We start from the raw sequence: 19278 nt of genomic DNA on the forward strand, positions 1-19278 counted from the left end.
CCATAAAGATATTTTCACTGGCGAGACACTATTATGTCCGGTTTCGTATCCACAAGAAAGACTTCATTACGTGTGACACCTTAAACCTTACACCTCCATGTACATACTACCAAATTAAAAGATTGATATCTTGTTTGGGTTGTGAAGTATTTATTTATTATTTATTTATTTATTTGTATTACTATTTACTACTATTCAAAATTTTTTTATTATTTTTTTATTACTTACTATTCACAGAATATCTGAGATCATTTCACTATCCAAACACAACGTAAGAGATTATATCTTTTCTAATTTAACTATATGAAGCATCCCTCGCTAGGATCACCCGAAATTATTTCTCTAATCCAGAGTCGGCTCAAGGGCAAGGCCACTTAGGCCATTGTCTAAAGATCCATCCTATGCAAGGCCCCAAAATTAAGTGAGAATTATTTTTATTTTAATTTTTAGAAAAATTATATTTACAGTTATAGAATGTGCAATCGCTACATATTCCTTTTGAGAAAAGTGAATAAATATAAACTCATATGAAAAAATTACTTTTCTTAATGATGGATCCCTTATTTTTTTTTTTTCAAAATGAGTGTTATCTATCTTTACATTAATTTTTTTTAGAAATAATATAGAAACCATTTCATTAAATAAAAATTTAAATAATTTTTATATTTTTCAATGTATTCAAGGCCCCATGATACTAAGTTTAATATTTAATACAATGAATAATTTATATTTTTAAATAAGTTTTCTAAGATCTTGCTAAATTGAGACACAAAATTACAATATTCAGTATAATAATTTGTATTTTATTATATTATAGTTAAGAATGTCTTACTTAAATTTTACCTTAAGTCTCAATTTATAATGAGCTGTCTCTGCTCTAATCTCTGGTTACCGTAGAAGCGTTGCAAGCACAACTAATAATTGCATCAATACATACCAACAACAATTTATCATTTATATGGCTATAGGTTATATTAAGTACCTAATTGTCATATTTGTCATATTTTAATCACAAATAAATTATATGAAAATAATTTAACAAACTGGCTTATTTTCAAATAATTTATTAGATTGTAAAATTATTTTTATTATAAATTAAATATAACAAATCATATAAAATTACGTTAATTTAAAAGATTATTTTATATAATGTCTTTATAACTATAGCAGTCATTTTTTTAAATAACCACCTAGTTTTAAGAATTAATTTAAAAAGTTCCGAACCTTGAGAACTTGGATGATAATCATCCCTGAATAAAAAGTTCATATTGATTGATTGTTCTTTATCCATAGGCCGAAATTGAGAGAATGTGCTCGACCCATCAGATTTCTCTGCAAAAATAAATGCTATTGCAAACCGTACTAAATGCAAAGAAGCATATAAAAATATTTTAGTAAAAAGACTTGCTAAATATTCTTTGATATGAGATGCATGTCCTTTTATAATTTAGTAAAAATATATATGTAATAAAAATATTTTACCATAAATTAACGTCAGTTTTGCTTTTGCAGTGTCTTGTAAAAAGAAAATGTTTTAATTAAATTTTATAAAAAATAAATTTATACATTAATATATGAATTTTTTTATTAAATATTAGATTTAATCGTAAAATTATATTAATTTATAGATTTATTTTTATAAAATATCTTTCTTGTAAAGACAGTCTAAAATGATTTGTATAAGTTTTAAATAAACAATTTTCACACATTCTATTTGTAAAAGAGTAAGAAGCCGTTTTGAAAAATACTCTTAACTCATCTCATTTCATATTATTATTATAATTTTTTTTAATTTTCACATAAAATATAATAAATAATTTAACTTTTTTAAATTTCAATTCAATTTTTTTAAATCTCAAAATAATAATAATATTAAAAAATAATATTATAATAATATTTTATTTAAATTTCATCTAAAATTATCTTATCTCATCTCATTATCCAAACAACCTCTAAATCTCAATTCAAAAAATATAAAAAAATTCTACTTAGCATTTTCACACTATACATGATTTTTAAATTTTTATTATTTTCTCTTATTAAATGTATAGTATATAGATGATGAGTAGAAAAACTTAAATAGTTCAAAAAGAATAAAACTAAAAATAATTTTAAAAAATTTAAAAATAGAATAAAAAATATATGTAAATATAAAATGTAGTATGAAAAAATGATAACAGCAAAGCCTATATATATATATACATATATTTTTTTTAGTTTTGCTACATACAGTTTTGCTACATACAAGTACAGTCGCGCACTAATTTATGTACTAATACTGATTTATTCATACTTAAAATTTAAATTAACACTGTTTTTAATAAAATCTACTTTTTGATCAATTACATCATATTAGTGTATAGATTAATACACAATTATACTTGCAACTATTTTTTTTTATTTTTTATTTTTACAAAAACTTGCGTAAAAATTGAGTGCCGCTCCAAAGAACAAAAAATATCAGTCCGACACGTAGCAGTGGGCGGGAGAAGATGGAATCGGATCTCACGCTACGACGTTTCCAACTACCGGTCAGACAGGGAGTTGGAGGATGAGCATTACGTTCCAAATATGGTGTAATTCCTACGCATTGGAGCAAAACCTTCAACGACTGTTAGGCGGTAACGCCTCCTCCATCTCCATCCATTCCCGTAAAACTCACAAAAATCGACCTCTCTCTCTCTCTCTCTCTCTCAGCCAACCCGAAATTACAGAGAAAACCCTAGATTTTTAGTATAAACATTCCTATCTAAACCTTCCTTGCGTCAATGTCCTCCGACTCCAGCTCCTCAACCTCCGGCGACGACACCAAAAGTGGGCAACATACCCCCCAACCACTCGAACATCAATTTGCATCGGTGGCATTGAGTGAAGCACCGGCAACGCAGGAGGAGTCCCTTAACGGGGAGGGCCATCACCGAACCGAAACCGAGATCAATGAACGAGAAGGAATTGTTGGTGGTTTCGAGCAAAGAGTTGACGACAAATTTGAGGTTGATGAGGTGGGACAGAGTGTCGAGCATGGCGTGATGTGGAGGAGGACGAATTCAGAGCTGGAAGTCGATGGGCAGTCGAGCCCGAGTAGCAGTGGCTATGCCGGTGAAAGGGGCAGTACCAGTGCCAGCAGTGCTGCGTCAGGGATTGACGGGATTGTCGAGGATGAGATACAGCATGTGAGGAATGATGATTTAGTCGATGGGTTTTCGGATTTGTCGTCATCTTGGGTGCCCGGCAAACGGCACCTCGATGAGGTAGTGCACTTGGGGAACTTCTTGCGTATTCTTTTATCGTTCAATTATATCCACGTATATGAGAATTCTATGTTCTTTTGGATCAATTGTGCAGGCTTCACACATACACAATGACACACTCATTGGATTGCATTTATACTTCATAGCACAAATATTTGGGAAAATTTTTATTGCAATGCTGCTGAAAATGAGAGTGTTGAGTTCTTAGTGGGAATGTATGGTTCCAGCAGCTCTGTTGTGTATTTCAGTTTTTTAAGCCTTACTAATTTACCACAACCAAATTATAACAATACAACATTAGTTTATATCCATCGAAGATATTTTTTTTAATAAGCAAATATAAACCAAGCAACAGCTCAAACCATCAAAGATAAAATTTTAAAACATTAGTCTAAATCCATCAAAGATAAAATCATAAATGAAAATCCCCCAAACCATACTTTCATCCCACTATGATGAGATGATATTGCCCATCAACCTTTGATTTTTTCTTTAAAAAAATAAAGAATGATCCAAGAGTGATAAAAGTGTCACATTTGATATAATGGGATGGAAGTTTGGCATGTAGCGTTACTCAATCATAAAAAAATTTTCTATATCCATCAAAGATAAAATCGTTATCATATATAGGTGAAGAATAATTTTATTGATGAGAGAAGTAGGCATAGCACGGGCTTTGTGGGATGAGGTGCTTAGTAGAGTAGAGTTGGGTTGGGTTGGGCCATGCTGGGGACCATGGTGGCAATCTTGGCCTGCTGGCCCAACATAGGAGGTCTGTCCCAGATATCAGCAGTTTGGAGGATGATCCCCCTGTGTATCATGTGGTGCTTATGGCAGGAGCGGAACGCACAGACATTTGAAGACAAGGAGTGATCACTAGAGGAGTTGTTGGCTTTATTTTTTAGTACACTATGTAATTGGGCCATAGCTGTTGATTTCAATGGAATGGTCCTTCATGATTTCCTTGTCTCTCTTGCGCCCGCTTAAGGGCTGTTTCTTGTATACACTGGGCTAGGCCTATTCTTTGAGTAATAAAGTTTTGTTTACCTATCAAAAAAAAAAAAGTAGGCATAGCATAGCTCAAGTACTTGTGACATATACAAGAACAACCCCTATGCATGACATCAAAGATAATATCATGAAACACACAATTATGCAACATAACATCACAATGCACACCCTTGCGGACAGCACACGCGCGCAGACACACACACACACAAAGTATTTGTAGTTGTATCACATATAAAAAATTACATCAAATTGACCAGTACACATAAACCTACTACAATCTCCAACGACAAATCAACTCCCTCCCATTGGTCCACATCTACTAAACCAAACCACCACATACATCCTGAATCCACCTTGACATTCACCAAATTACCAAATAAGAAAAGTATCATAATTAAACAATTTAAACTACAGGATGTCTCCAATAATTCAGGATAATCCATCCTCAATCTCCCATTTCCAAGTATCCTGCATTGTATTAAACAAAAAAAATTAGTAAATACAACACCCAACTAAATGATAATAGTGAAGTTAATTATAACCAAAAAATTACTATCAGTCCATAGGCACCAAGTTAGGCAACATCTCTCAGTTCTTTACAAGTATTGTGGGATTTACAGATAGCTCTACAACAAGAGAAAGCATAAAACAATAAATTAATCTCATATAAGTAAAAGAAGATATAAGATTACCTATATACTAATTAGCCATTGAAGCTGCCATCACACAAAGTTACTTATTTACCCGACTCAAGCCAATGGCTCTAGGCATCGTGAGCACCCTCTAGTCCAATAGGTGAAGACCTTAGCCAATTCTGTGAACAAATAAGAGCCTACACTGTTTTCGGAGACAATGAATTCTGATAAGCAGCCGTACTAGGTGTGGGGGTGGCTGTCGTGGGGGCAGATGTAGAATTCTGATTAGGTGTAACATTTGGAGTTGGTGTAGCATCCATATCCATATTCTCTTGAAAAAAAACAAAAAAAGCAAGAATGATTATGATTGAAGCATACTGAATACAGCCATACACCAAAAAAATCGGAGTCTTATATATGTTATTAATATATAGATGGACCCAACAAGAATGGTTACGGTTGAAGCATACTGCATACACCAAATAGGCCAATACAAATTACAATGGTCAATCAAACCTTCTAAAGCACCATAAATTCAAACCCTAACAAGCCCTAATAATACAACAGATTCCAGTTAAATCCTTAAATTCAGTCTTAAATTTAAGTGACCCCATCAATGATCCAGTCTTAAATCGTTAAATTCCCTTCTAAAAATTGAAAATAAACAAAGTTGTCACGTCCAACAAAACTTAATTAAACATGCAAATACCAAAATCTGTAATAATCATTAGAATGCCATACTTGTCAAATTACAAATAGCAAACTTTAACATTTAACAATCAAACCAAAACCTGATCATTCTTAATAGCAATCGGTTACAAACCAACAAACATCACAAACTGTCAGCCTTAACAATCCTTAAAATCAGTTATAAACCCTAGAAATCAGATCAGTAAATATGACCTAATCGTTCCAATGCTATTTTAAACCAAAACATGTTTATTCTTAATCAAATCAATAATTTAAGGAGTTTTATACCCGTTGCTTGATGATTTTCGGAGGCACAGTGGCAGAACCAAATGAGCGCAGAAGTGTGGCGGGTATTGGCTGTGGCAAAGACACCTGAGACCTGAGAATGACAGAGCAAGATGAGAACTGATTCAACTAAACTGTAGCGCGATGCTGAGGTAGACAAACACAGACGGCGGTGTGTAAGGTCAAAGGCGCGGTGCTCAGGGGGTGGGGTAGGTTGAGGTTGAGGAATGACTGAATGAGGGTTCAGGGTTGAGATTCATTGTTTAGATTAGGGAAATACATATGAAATGAAATGATGGCACTCATTTAGATAGAACGGCATCATTTCAATCAATATTCATTCAGGCCTTGATAAATGAACGACTCAAAATGGCCCTGTTTTGAAAAATAAAAATGCCAGAGTCAAAGTTGGAAACTAGAAGCTCTTTCCAACTCTGACTCCAATGTTTTTCTAGCTAGACTTTATACTCCAAACTTTGAACTCTGAATTTTCCAACTCCTATTGGAGGGGAGTCGGATCAGGCATCAGAGCGAAGCCAGAGCTCCGGAGGTTTTGCACAATCCTAAGAAGAAATATATTGAACATAGTTGAATACAAGCATAAGGAAAGAAATTAAGTGGAAAAATGTGTATGTATTTGTGTGTGTTGGGGGAGGGGGTGATTTTTCGTGTGTTTATATATAAATATAAACCAAGCAACCTCTCAATCCATATAAATATGCATATATATATATATACAAGTCAAGGTAGAGTAATTAATAAATGGCCCATGCAGGTCTCAAACCTGCAACCTTCATGTTATTGAAGAACACCTTCCTTATTCTAGTACTTATTTCTTTGTGATGAGTAACAGTTTGCTTTATCAGTCCCTTCCAAAGTGACTATCAAACTTGCAGTAGATTGCCTCTTGTACTTAAAAAAAAATCAGCTAACATGTTGAGCAAGAATTCTACGACTAGGGAAAGCCTGAATGGAAATTAAGGTTTAATAAAAGGAATTGAAAACCAGCAAACATATGGTGATTTTGATGGAGTCTTGCAAAAGAAGAGCCTTATTGGGGCACTAGTGTGCTACGCCTATGTAACACCCCCTTCCCGTAGGTTAGGAGTGTCACATACTTTCGTAACTGTGCCCATTAAAGAGACCCAACTTATAAAAGAATATCTCATTTATTGAAAATAAATAAATAAACTGGAAAATATACATAAAAAAATGTCTTGAAAAATATTTAAATAAAAGCTCTCATAGCAAGAAAATTTAAAACTGTTATTTTTGTGTAAAAACACTTATCAAAGAAGTCTGAAAATCCCGGAAAACATTATCTATGCCTGGCTGTATGCTCATCAACACTATCTTCTTTACCTGGACATTTTAAAAATATAAAAACAAACAAACAACCAAAATGAGTCGAATATTCAATAAGTAGTACATCATACAGTTTCCTATAAAAATAGAAAAAGTAGCACATCATACAGTAAACATAATAAACATAGGTATTCATGAAAAACGTGCATACTTAATACTCATATTAACACATAAACATGTAAAATGTACTATGCATAACTCATTAAACTTTTATTTCCCTTTCTTTAATTGCCAACACGCCTTAACCCCCCATGTGTAGGGTTGTGCACCAGTTCCACTGCCTATGGCTACAAGTGGAACCGCTTAACTTATCGTAACATACTATGTGGTAGACCACGTGGCTTGCACATCTACCCACAACTGCATTGGTTTCATGCATCTCTTATGGTCAACCTTAAAGCTAATTTCATAACTTGTTTTTTATCTTTCTTACCATGATGCTTGTAGAACACATAATAACATACCTGTAATCATAAATGAAAAACATATCATGATACATGTAAAACACATAATAACATGGAATTGAAACTCACTTTCATCATATTATAACTTCATACGTAAAGAGGGGCTTTCAATAAAGGGTCATAGATACATAATACTTTAAAAACATTGTTTACTATACATGTAAGGGTAGTAGCATGTAAGGGTATGATCATGCTACTTACCTCTTTGCTTCTATCAATAACAAACGTTTCAATAATCACCTACTTGAAGTCGCTGGAAAAGGGTTGGACTTGATAGGTAGGGTGAGGCTGGTTTGTTTCAATCTCCTGAAATTGCAGCAACTTTCCTAGGGTCTTCTTTAAATAGATCAAGCAAGAACTTCAAGAAAACAAGGCTGACATCTTCATTGGCATTTGCAGCAGTTATCTAGGGTTAGGGATTGGTGTTCTTGAAGAACATCACATAGGATTGCTATAAAAACTTTCCAGACTCACAGCAGCCTCTGTTTTTCTAGTTTTGAAGCCATATACAGTCCTTTTAATGAGACCTGAAGAACCTAATAATACGATTGTAAGAATTTAATTCATAGTTTGTTTAGAAAAGGGTTCTATGAATCCTAAGGGCTAGGAGTTACAGGGAAAATATGTTTTTAATCCTTGGATCTATTTAGGAGTCATAAATGGGGCTGATTTCTACTTCTCTAGATTTGGAACAGCTGAAATCCTATCTCAAAAGAGTCCTAGCAGGCTGTATTATTGGTGCAAGAATTGTTCTAAAACCTAAGTGGAGATAGCCTTCATCTAGAGGGTTTCTTTGCACCTAATCTGGTTCTAACTTATCCAAAAAGGGCTGGTTTCCAATTATCATGAATTTAACCACCAAAAATCAAATGGGCTTTGACGAGAAAAGACTTGGGCTTATCCATCCATGTATGAGCCTGATGAGCCGAACCTACTCCATTTTGAATCTAGGTCCATAACTTCACCTCCAATCATATCTCCTCAATACTAGATCCTCAAATAATACATATGGGCTAATGGGCCCAATAAAATAGTCTTCCTTCTAGCCTTAACAAAATTGAGTCCATGGTCCAAACTTATAAAATCTTTTTCCAAGCCTATAAAATTTGGGTCTGGATGCTACACCCTTGCGGCCCCTTACAGAAAGGATAGGTTTGGAACCCTTATTATTAGAGAGGGGAGATATCTAGCACTGAAAGGTTAGTAGCTCATACCTACAGGAGAGTCTGCCTTTTCTTTTGGGAGATTGGAAAGAGTGCCTGTTTTGAGGTCTGAGGTCAGCAGTAATATGTCACCCTGATTTAAACCTGGTAATGGAAAGAATACTCTCTAAGGGTAGGTTTGGATAGTGAGATGAGAATTTTTGGTTTTAGATGAAAGTTTAAAATATTATTTTTGAATATTATTATTGTTTTGGGATTTGAAAAAATTGAATTGTTTATTATATTTTGTGTGGAAATTTGAAAAGGTTGTAATGATAAGATGAGAATTTTATGTATCATCCCACTTGCCAAACCTGCCCTAAATGTTATATGTTACCCTTATTGAGAGTATCTTTCAATTAGGAGACTTCCGCAACTATGCCAGGCTACTTCCCTAATGAGGCTAATCGAGAATAAACAGAGTATGAAATTCATATGGAAAGCAAGGGAATGCCCAATTTCTTCATTAAATGTTAAATCGATTCCAAAACTCAGTTTTCTGTCTACTTATCAGAAAGCTCAGTCTTCTGTCTTATGAGATCAGGCTTGGGCTCAATATGGCCATTTTAGCATTTTTTTTAATATTTTAGTTGTACTGCCAGTCCATACAAAATTATATTTATAATGACACCTGCAATATTATTTTTTCTTTATAAGTAATACCTGCAATATTATTGGCTGCTATTGCAGGATGATGCTTCCATATCATGGAGAAAAAGGAAGAAGCACTTTTTTATTCTAAGTAACTCAGGCAAACCAATATATTCCAGGTTTGTCTCTAGCTCCTGCATATATCCGTATCAGAAAGCTGCACTGTTTGCATTCAACTCAATGCAAAAGGAAAAAAGAAGTCCAAGCTTATAAATTCTTATTTGGACCTTCTATTGTTTTATAGATTGTTTTGAATCTCTTATGAACTACCAGATATGGAGATGAACACAAGCTAGCAGGATTTTCAGCAACGTTGCAGGCCATTATTTCCTTTGTGGAGAATGGGTACCTGGCTTGTTCTTCCTCGGCTTTATTTTGTGAATTGTTATCTATGATCATACTCCTGTTTGTGCTCATAAAAGAAATGGTTATACTCCTATTCTTATCATAATAACTTCTCTGAAGCCATCTATAAGGCTCTCAATATTTTATTCCTTAATTGCTTTTCAGGGGGGACCATGTCAAATCGGTCAGGGCAGGAAAACACCAGGTCTTTTTTCATTCTTCTGCAAGTTGGAATTTTCATTCTTCAAGTTATGTGCGATTCTGCCTGATAGCTCTGCTTGTCAATTCTGAAGTGTGTTTTCACCGTCCTGAATGCCTGAATACCTACTTTTCTTCCTAGTGCCATCCTCAGCATTTGGACTTGTGCAAAATGATATGTGCTGTTTCAGAAAGACATTTGCTTGTTTGGGAAATTTGGATTTTTTTCTTGTGTGGTGTATATATGTGTCAACGAATATGTGTGTAGGATTGTATCTATGTCCATCTTTTTCTAGCTTTTAGAGTTTGAAAAGGCAGAAAGGCAACATTTTCTATTTTGAGACCATGGCCAGTGTGGAGAAATTTCTCACTGATTTGGTGAGATCAGTGTTAAGTTATCCTCCACAAGACTTTTGATATTCTTCCAGGGCTTGGGAACGAGAACATCCCCGGAAGAAAAGGGTTGAAGTTTAGGGCATGTGTGGATACTTGGAGTATCTCAGAATTTTATGAGTAGTATTGAAATGATTTGATTGAAGATGTTTTATTGGATTTTGGGAAAGGAGAGAGAAAAAATTCAATAAAAATATTATAAAATTAAAAAATTGTTTGAATATAATTTTTTAATATTATTTTTTTTTTAAGTTTGTAAAATTTGTATTGATTTTTGTGTTTGAATAATGATTAGGTAATCATTAGATGAAAAGGTTGAAAATTTGAAATTGAAAAGTGTTTTGTGTTTGAGTGATGTTTGGGAATGAAATTACAAGAAGTTTTGAGAATTTTGAGAATGCTGTGTGTCCAAACAAGCCCTTAGACTACTCACAGTTGTTATACCAATAGAAAAGATCATCAGAGAAAGGAGACCCCGTATATGATTCCAGCTGAGAAGTCCAGTAAAAGGAAGGATCTGATCATTTTATTCAAGTTTCTTGTCAGAAAATAAACCATATCTACTTCAGGAACCAATTCTGTCACTTGTTTCTTATTAAAAATAAAGAGAGCCAATTCTGTCGCTTGTTGCTTGAGGAATACAATGCCTATAAAGAGAAGCATGAATGTGTTTTTACAATCTTGAGGGTTTTTGAGGTCTTTTTTTAATTAATTATTTCTTCTTACAGTTTGGAAATCAATAAAATAAATTGTTTTGGATGTTCAGGTGATTTTTCTTGTGAAGGGACCCATATACTTAGTTTGCATTAGCTGTACAGAGGAGCCTTATGAGTCATTGAGGGGACAGCTGGAGCTAATTTATGGTCAGGTATGATTGCAATATTTTCTTCCCTATGCTCAAAGATCCTTCTCAGGATGATGTGTTTGACTGTTTGACATGTTGCTCCCTTCTGAATGTTTTGGTTGTGTTTGGTATTCTTTTTCTTTATGACAATCACTGCACTTCCTCATATGATTGCTTACAATATGGATGCAGATGATTCTTATTTTGACAAAGTCGGTAAATAGGTGTTTTGCAAAGAATCCGAAGTTTGATATGACACCCTTGCTTGGAGGAACTGATGTTGTCTTCTCATCTTTAATCCATTCTTTCAGTTGGTGTGTTTCTCTATTCCCTTCTTGGTTTTGGAATGCCTTTGTTGTAAAACATACGCATACATAATTGAGAACATATATGCCCTTTTTCTTTTGCAGTGTAATGCTGGATCTTATTGCAAGAGGTTACTGAGAAAAATAATCTTAATTTGCTCATCTGTAGAGGCTCCAGTATTGCTTTTGTAAATGTATCTATCAAAAAAATATTGCTAATGTGAATGTATATGGTGTTCTTTTTTTTTTTCTTTTTTTGTTTTAAGTAATGAAGAATTTTATTGATAAATAATGATAGGATTAGCCTATCACGGCTTCAATAAAATCTATCACTATCGACCAATGAAATAGTGTGTAAAGCCAGAAAGCTCTAATTTCATCCATTGTCCACTTGCATTATTTAAAGCTTCTCTCATTTCTTTCCCTCAAAGGCACCACAATAAACAAATAGGAGGCATTTTCTAAATTGTTGCAATTTGTGGATTGCCCTGTAAACTCATCCAACTTGCTAAGAAATCAACTGCCCTTCCAGGCACCACCCATGCCAAAAACTCATTCCATATTTTCTTCCTTGCTATCTTGCAATGTAGTCCAAAAAAAGGGCTCTATAAAGAAAAAAAAATTCATTTGAACTATTCAAAAAACTGCGAATGGCTGGATTTTTGGTTGAAACTTGATTGCAAGCATCTCTACTATATTTTTTTTTTATGACAAGGGAACCACCCCATGGCAGAGCCCTTAGGACTCACCCATGAAACCTAAACCCTCGAGGAGACTAGCACAGCAACCCACCACCATGGCCTCCCACTTAAATCGCAGTTTGATCCCAGGGGAATCAAACCTGTGACATGGAGCACATGAACACGAGTTTGCCCTTACCACTTGGGCTACCCACGGGTGGTTATGCAAGCATCTCTAGTATTGCTTGGTAAATGTTATGAACACAGACACATACGCACAAAATAGTAAAAAATTTAATTAGTATAATTAATTACATTATGTGCACATTATAACCACATAATTTTTTATTTAGATGCAAAACCAGCGATCTCAGTCATCAACTATCTCACACTTTCTGGTCAGGGCTTCATAGTTTATAATAACATTCGTCAAAATCAATTTTAATTTTCTGTTCTGTATGTGTTTCTATTTATGATGTTTCTTTATCTCTTGTGTAGTCCATGAAGTTGAAATGCAAAATTGATATGCCTGGGTCTTATTTTTGGTCATTTTTCTGAGGTTTGCTTTGATCTTCTGTTAGCTATTGTCTGCAAATAATAATTGGCATGCACCCCAACCAAAAAATATTAATAATATATATAAATATAGTATCTTAGTTTGATGGTGCTTATTAGTTTGCTGCCCATTTCTTTGTTTTTAGGAATCCAGCAACATTTCTTCACGCATACACATGTCTTCCCCTGGCTTATGCAACAAGGCAAGCTGCAAGTGCTATATTACAAGATGTTGCCGATTCAGGTGTTCTATTTGCAATATTAATGTGCAAGCACAAGGTTAGCACCCTCTTGCCCTTCTTTTCATCTTTTGCTTTTTGCCTTTTCATCTGAATTTTTGCATCCTCAGGGACACCTATATTGGAGCAGTTCTTTTACTTGATTTCCAGTTTATAAATATTTTTCTGTTTAGAGCCACTGAGAGGCTTGAAGCTTGTTTGCAGGTTATCAGTCTTGTTGGTGCTCAAAAAGCTTCGCTTCATCCTGATGACATGCTACTACTTGCCAACTTTGTTATGTCATCAGAATCATTTAGGCAAGTTATTTTGTCTTTCATAAGTCATGTTTCATCTTTTGATGATTGTTCTCGCTTGGACAATGTTACTTTGTAACATGGCTAAGTACAGTGAAGTGATTGAACCTCTCTCATAGATTTATTGTTAGGTGATAAAATTCAGTATCTTTTTAGGACATTTGCTAGTGAAAGTTAAAGTAATGGTTCTGGCTCTTTTAAATTGCTCAACTGGGTTCCACTCAATTCTCTCTGCAGCTAACTTACGTTTTGGTGAATAAAGTTGTTGGCATTCTTGTCTTGTCTTACTCTGTGTTATGCGAAGAAATATCTATTGTGTAAGTTAAAATTCAAAAGTAGAAATCTTTCTATTACCTACAGTCGTTTTAAGAAGTGAATTCATTCCATAAAATGCGCAAAGGGGCGCAACCTTAGTACACTAAATGTATATAAGAAGAGATAACTCATTTAATCGTTTATAGAAGAGTAAAAATCCAGAAATCCAGAAATATTGGCAAAATGAGAGATATTATTCGCTTGTACATGTATGAAGTGACATGACCAAGATATTTTTAACCTCTACCAATGACATCTCACGATCTTCTAGCATCTTGCATTCCATTCTCTCCATATGCTCCATGTCAAACAAAAGGGTCCATCCTTCAAGCAACCATGGCGAAGTGATCTCCCAATTGACCAAAATCTACAATTAACATTTCATGAATGTGTTTGTTCAAATTATGCATTTTTTTTAATGGAAAAATCTTCTTGCAAGCACACTTTGTGCACCAATTCGCGCACCAATATTGATATGTAAGCCACATGTTTAACGAAACGATGTGAATTGAAAACGAAAATAATTTTCATGAGATAGAAGATTTTCTTCTTCTTTCAAAATTTTTTTTATATTTTTTTAAATAAAAAAGATCATTGGTACGCGAATTGGTGCACGAAGTGTGCTTGTACCTAGCAAAACTCTTTTTTTCTTGGCACCGGATGTCCAGGAACAATATCCTGATTAATCCCAAGGTGCACAGGCCCTCAGCAAGGAGTTTCCCTCAAATGTTATACATTTTCTTTTGTTTGTGCCACACTCTCAATGTCCAGATTTTGGCAAAAAAAAAAAAAATCTTTTGAAATATTTTGTTCCAATATTTGTTTAATGAAACATGCCTAGTTCTGTTTTTCTTTAGTTGGGAACATTTTCTTCAAGTTGATAAACTTATGGCAGGCATCACACCCCAGAGGAATGGTATCATCCTTGTCTAGTTTCTGCAAAACATGCCAAGGACAACTTCCTTGTGTGTAACATCTTTTTTTTTTTTGTTGATATTTGAGCCTGATAAATTCATGTATAAAAACTAATAGAACATGAGATTATCCACAGTGAGGAAAACTATACTTATTCTTTTACTCTTTCATTTGCGAGCTTTTTCCAAGACTGCAACCTTATGTGTGCTTTTGGCTTTATGCAGGACTTCTGAATCTTTTTCACCAATTTGCCTGCCAAGATATAATCCCATGGCATTTTTGTATGCTTATGTGCATTACTTTGATGTGAGTCTTGGATTTACAATTCACGTGCAAGTTTAACTGCTTAATTTATAAGGTTCTCACTTGCGGTTGTTGGAAAAGCTGGCCTTCAATTGATTTATACAAATTGTATAGTCTGTATGCAGTGTAGACATGCTTGTTTACTGGTTAGATCAATGACACAGTAAATTATTTGACACGTTTTGCTCATGGCAGGTTGACACATACTTGATTTTGCTTACTACAAGTTCAGATGCCTTTTATCATCTTAAGGATTGCAGGTAAACTATGGTGTGAAAAATAATTTCAGTTGGGCAGCATGCATTTGTTGCATTTTCTCATATTTTTACATGACTTACCATAAAAGAAGTAAAATAAATATAGGCTTACTACATAGTTTATAGGGTGTTATTTTTGCTTGCATATAAAAATAAAATAAATCCGTGTATTTTTTGTTGAGAAATCTTTCCTGCACTTTCATAGGATTCGTATTGAAGTGGTCCTTTTGAAGTCAAATGTTCTCAGTGAAGTTCAGAGGTCCATGCTAGATGGTGGGATGCATGTCGAGGATTTGCCTGTCGATCCGTTGCCTCGTTATGGATCTTTATCTTCACATCTGGGCCAACCTACTGATTCTCCTGAGAGATTCAGAGAATTTACGGGCATTGGAGGTCCAGCAGGACTTTGGCATTTCATGTATCGCAGTATATTTCTAGATCAATATGTATCTTCAGATTTCTCACCACCTATTAATAATCCACGACAGCAAAAGAGGTATGAATTGTACAGCAACTTTGCAAGAAAAGCTAATGCACTTCTCTGGTGAAGCTATTATTAAGTTTTTTGTTGTCAATGATATAACCAATTTGTCATTTTGCAGATTATACAGAGCTTACCATAAACTTTATGCTTCTATGCATAATACAGGAGTTGGTCCCTACAAAACTCAGTTTAGAAGAGATGAAAATTATGGTATGTAATCTTTCAGTTCAACTACAGCCAAAACATGCAACTTATGTCGATAGGTCTTGCTTAAAAATTATAGTTAACATCTGCTTCTCTTTTGGTTTATGTGCTTTATTTGTTCTTATTTCATCTCATAATCTGATTTTGGCTTCTTTTTTTTTACAAGTACTATAAAATTTTATTGAAGCTAGTAAATAGGCATAGCCCAAGTACACAGGAAATATACAAACAGCATACACTAATTACAAGTTAGGAGCTAGAAAGTGATACCAGAAAATCATGTAAGCTGGCTCCATTAAAAACTCTGGCTGAAGCCCAAAGAAATAAATTGTGGAAGAAGAAACTTCTAAGCTCATCTGGAGAACATTCCCTATCTTCAAAGCTTCAACCATTCCTTTCAATCCAAACACACCACATGATACGTAAAGGAATCATTCTCCATACATCCGCAATATGGGAATTGCCCCGAATCCTTTGCCAACAAGCAAACAAATCTACCACATGATACTAAAAAGTAATCATTCTCCATACATCCGCAATATGGGAATTTTCCCTGAATCTTTTGCCAACAAGCGAACAAATCTAACAAGTGAATCCTTTACCATCGATTACCTGGTTCAACATAGCTAATAAGTTCTCTCAAGCTGTAAGTCTTGGGCTTTAACCCTTGATTATTAGTTGGAACTTATTGATGAGATGGTGTCAAGCTAGAATGGAAGGGTGTCACCAGAATCTGAGGTCAGTGTGCTTAAAAATTAGAGGAATGTTAGCTGAGATGTTCTCTAAACTCAGCCAAGTGAAAAAAGTTTCCTCGTATGACAGATTTATTATACTACAATTTCAACTCCCCATCGTAGAAGTTAAGAGACAGACCACACAAACCTTGTTTTGGACTAAACCACAAGCTAGAAAGGTAAAACTCAATGTAGATGGTTGCTCTATGGGAAACTGGAAATTGTGGAGGTGGTGGTATAGTGAGGAATGATCTTGGACAACCTTTAGTGGCTTTTTCATCTTTTTATGGGCAGAGCACAAACACTGAGGCAGAGATGAGAGCACTCCTTGAGTGCTTAATGATATGTATAGAGAGGGATTTTCTACATGTGGAGGTAGAATCAGATTGTATGGTGTGGTACGATGGATGCAAGGGCAAGGGTGCTGTCCATGGTTTCATAGGGAGCTGTGGGATAAGATCATAGAGGTTAAAAGAGATCTGTCTATCTCATGCCACCATGTGTTCCACAAGGTGAACCAAGTTGCAGACCATTTGGCCAAGCTGGGAGCTACAGGGGAGACACGGATTTATAGTTGTTGGTCAGATATCCCACAGAAAGCGTGACGGGTAATAAAACTAGACAAAATAGGCCTACCATATCTTTGTTGTAAATAATTAGTTGGTGGGTAATAAGGTTTTTATAGTTTTGATCAAGATGTAACCCTTAAGTGATTTTTGTTACCATGGTTTTCTTCTGCCATAAGTGAGGTTGTTTTGATTTGAATAAAATACACTCTATAAACAGAGAGAGAGAGAGAGAGAGAGAGAGAGAGAGAGTCCTTTACCATCCGCAATATGGGAATTGCCCTGAATCCTTGGCTTCTTCAGTTGTTTGAACCTCTTTTCATAATTATTGCATAGGATTAGATTGTCGTGTTCTTTTGTACTTGCTTCATTTGAAAGGCTTTCCTGGTGAAACATCATGTTCTTTTATCCTGGCAGTTCTACTCTGTTGGGCCACCCAGGATTTTGAACTATATGCGGCCTTTGATCCACTTGCAGAGAAGGTATTATCTAAGTTCATGCATCTGATTTTTTTTTTTCTTTTTTTTTTTCTTTTGTTTTTGTTTGCTTTGTGCTAATGCACATACTTGGTGACCTCACTTATCTTCCAAATATACTTAACCATCTAGTTAGAGATTAATATTATCGACAAACTTTAGAAAGATAATGATAAAGTTGGACATTTTTTTATCCCACATAACTAGTTTTATTGTTGCCCTTAATAAGTGTGCTTCCCTCATGAACTCAATGAAGATCTTGATAGTTCAATGTTGTAGCCTCCAATGTTCTTGATATTATATTTTCCAACTTACAAAGGATTTCGTAGTATTGACTCCTTTGTTTGGTCGAAGAGATATTGACCTTCTTGGTAGGTTTACCTGGTACTCTCTGCATGAACTGTTGATCTTTACCATGTCTTTCACCTGTTTCATCATTCTATTTAGCGAAATGTAATAAGCTTGTGTATGTCATCCTAAAAGAAACACTGATCAGGTGACATCGAGCTACTGCTAAAAAAGCAAGCAGTCAATCAAGCTATTATCCATAATTTGCACCTGTTTTTTTGCATATGTTTGTGGGATGCATTCTGAGTTTTGATTGATACGACTTTAAATATACAGGCATTAGCTATAAAGACTTGCACCCGGATTTCCCAATGGGTGAAAGATGTGGAAAATGAAATATTTTTGCTTGGAGCAAGCCCCTTTTCATGGTGATGCCGATCACTCTCTAATACAGCATGTACTATAGTTATTGTTTTATTTAATAGTACCCCAGAAATTGTTTTCCCACACGCTTTCATTAGGATGATGATGATGATGATGATGATGATGATGATAGTGATCTTCCAATTTGTTAAGTAACCCTTCAGAGGATTTCGTACTCATAATCATTTTGTAATAGCAGTGATATATCTTCTACTAATAATACAACGAAAATATACAGATCAATAGAAGGTATTTGGTACAACATACAATTGCTGGTTATAGTTCCGAGTGCTTAATATGACAGTGATTTGGTGACGAACTTCTGTCCATGTTAGGCATGACATTCCATCAGAAATTAAGTCCTCAATGATACTGACAACTAGGTAAAAGCATCAAAGACATGTACCTTGTGGTTTCTGCTACAAAATAATTTTCTTTTGCCTGTGGATGAGCTTACATTTTAATTATATCTTACTTTATTTTTCCTGGATGGGGGACTTTCTGGAGCAAGTTAATGATTAGTAAATTTTCTTATTTTCAACTGGATACTTGAAACCTTCTTTGGTGCAGAGTTTTAATCCTAGCGATCAATCGAGCAACAGGAACATGTTGTTAAGATATAAAAAATATATAACAAAATTTACTTCTCCAGCTTAACTTTTTGGGACAAGTGGCGATTTCATATAGTATCAAAGTAGAAAGCCGAACCTTGATTCTACACTTTATCTCTATTTAATTAAATATTCTACGTGTTGGGCTATCTATTGAGTAGGAGTCTGACCTATATGTGAAGAGAAGTGTTAAAACATAGAATATATAATAAAATCTATCTCATCCTATTAGCATAACTCTTGTTCTATTTTGCGAGCTCTTTTTACTTGGAGCATGTTGATAATTTTAGGTCCGA

The 19278-nt window shown here is 34.5% G+C and overlaps 1 protein-coding gene across 1 annotated transcript; it reads left to right on the forward strand.

Moving 5' to 3' along the window:
• The first annotated feature begins 2469 nt into the window (after window positions 1-2469).
• On the forward strand, window positions 2470-18633 carry LOC122294353 (vacuolar fusion protein MON1 homolog). Its single transcript, XM_043103013.1, has 14 exons — window positions 2470-3251; window positions 9594-9673; window positions 9828-9899; window positions 10065-10104; window positions 11257-11358; window positions 11527-11648; window positions 13021-13153; window positions 13318-13409; window positions 14861-14942; window positions 15135-15199; window positions 15402-15692; window positions 15799-15890; window positions 17602-17666; window positions 18285-18633. Exons 1-14 carry the CDS (start codon window positions 2769-2771, stop codon window positions 18378-18380), a joined length of 1815 nt encoding a protein of 604 aa, XP_042958947.1. The 5' UTR covers window positions 2470-2768; the 3' UTR covers window positions 18381-18633.
• The last annotated feature ends 645 nt before the right edge of the window (window positions 18634-19278 follow it).

This window comes from Carya illinoinensis, chromosome 14, assembly GCF_018687715.1.
Source record: "Carya illinoinensis cultivar Pawnee chromosome 14, C.illinoinensisPawnee_v1, whole genome shotgun sequence".
Taxonomy (NCBI): Eukaryota; Viridiplantae; Streptophyta; class Magnoliopsida; order Fagales; family Juglandaceae; genus Carya; species Carya illinoinensis.

Excerpts from the sequence above, each read along its gene's own strand:
- LOC122294353 (XM_043103013.1), top strand. The coding sequence starts at position 2,769 with ATGTCCTCCGACTCCAGCTCCTCAACCTCCGGCGACGACACCAAAAGT. Across the intron at positions 9,900-10,064 it reads ATTTCCTTTGTGGAGAATGG|GGGGGACCATGTCAAATCGG; the intron begins GTACCTGGCTTG and ends ATTGCTTTTCAG. Across the intron at positions 14,943-15,134 it reads CTTATGTGCATTACTTTGAT|GTTGACACATACTTGATTTT; the intron begins GTGAGTCTTGGA and ends TGCTCATGGCAG.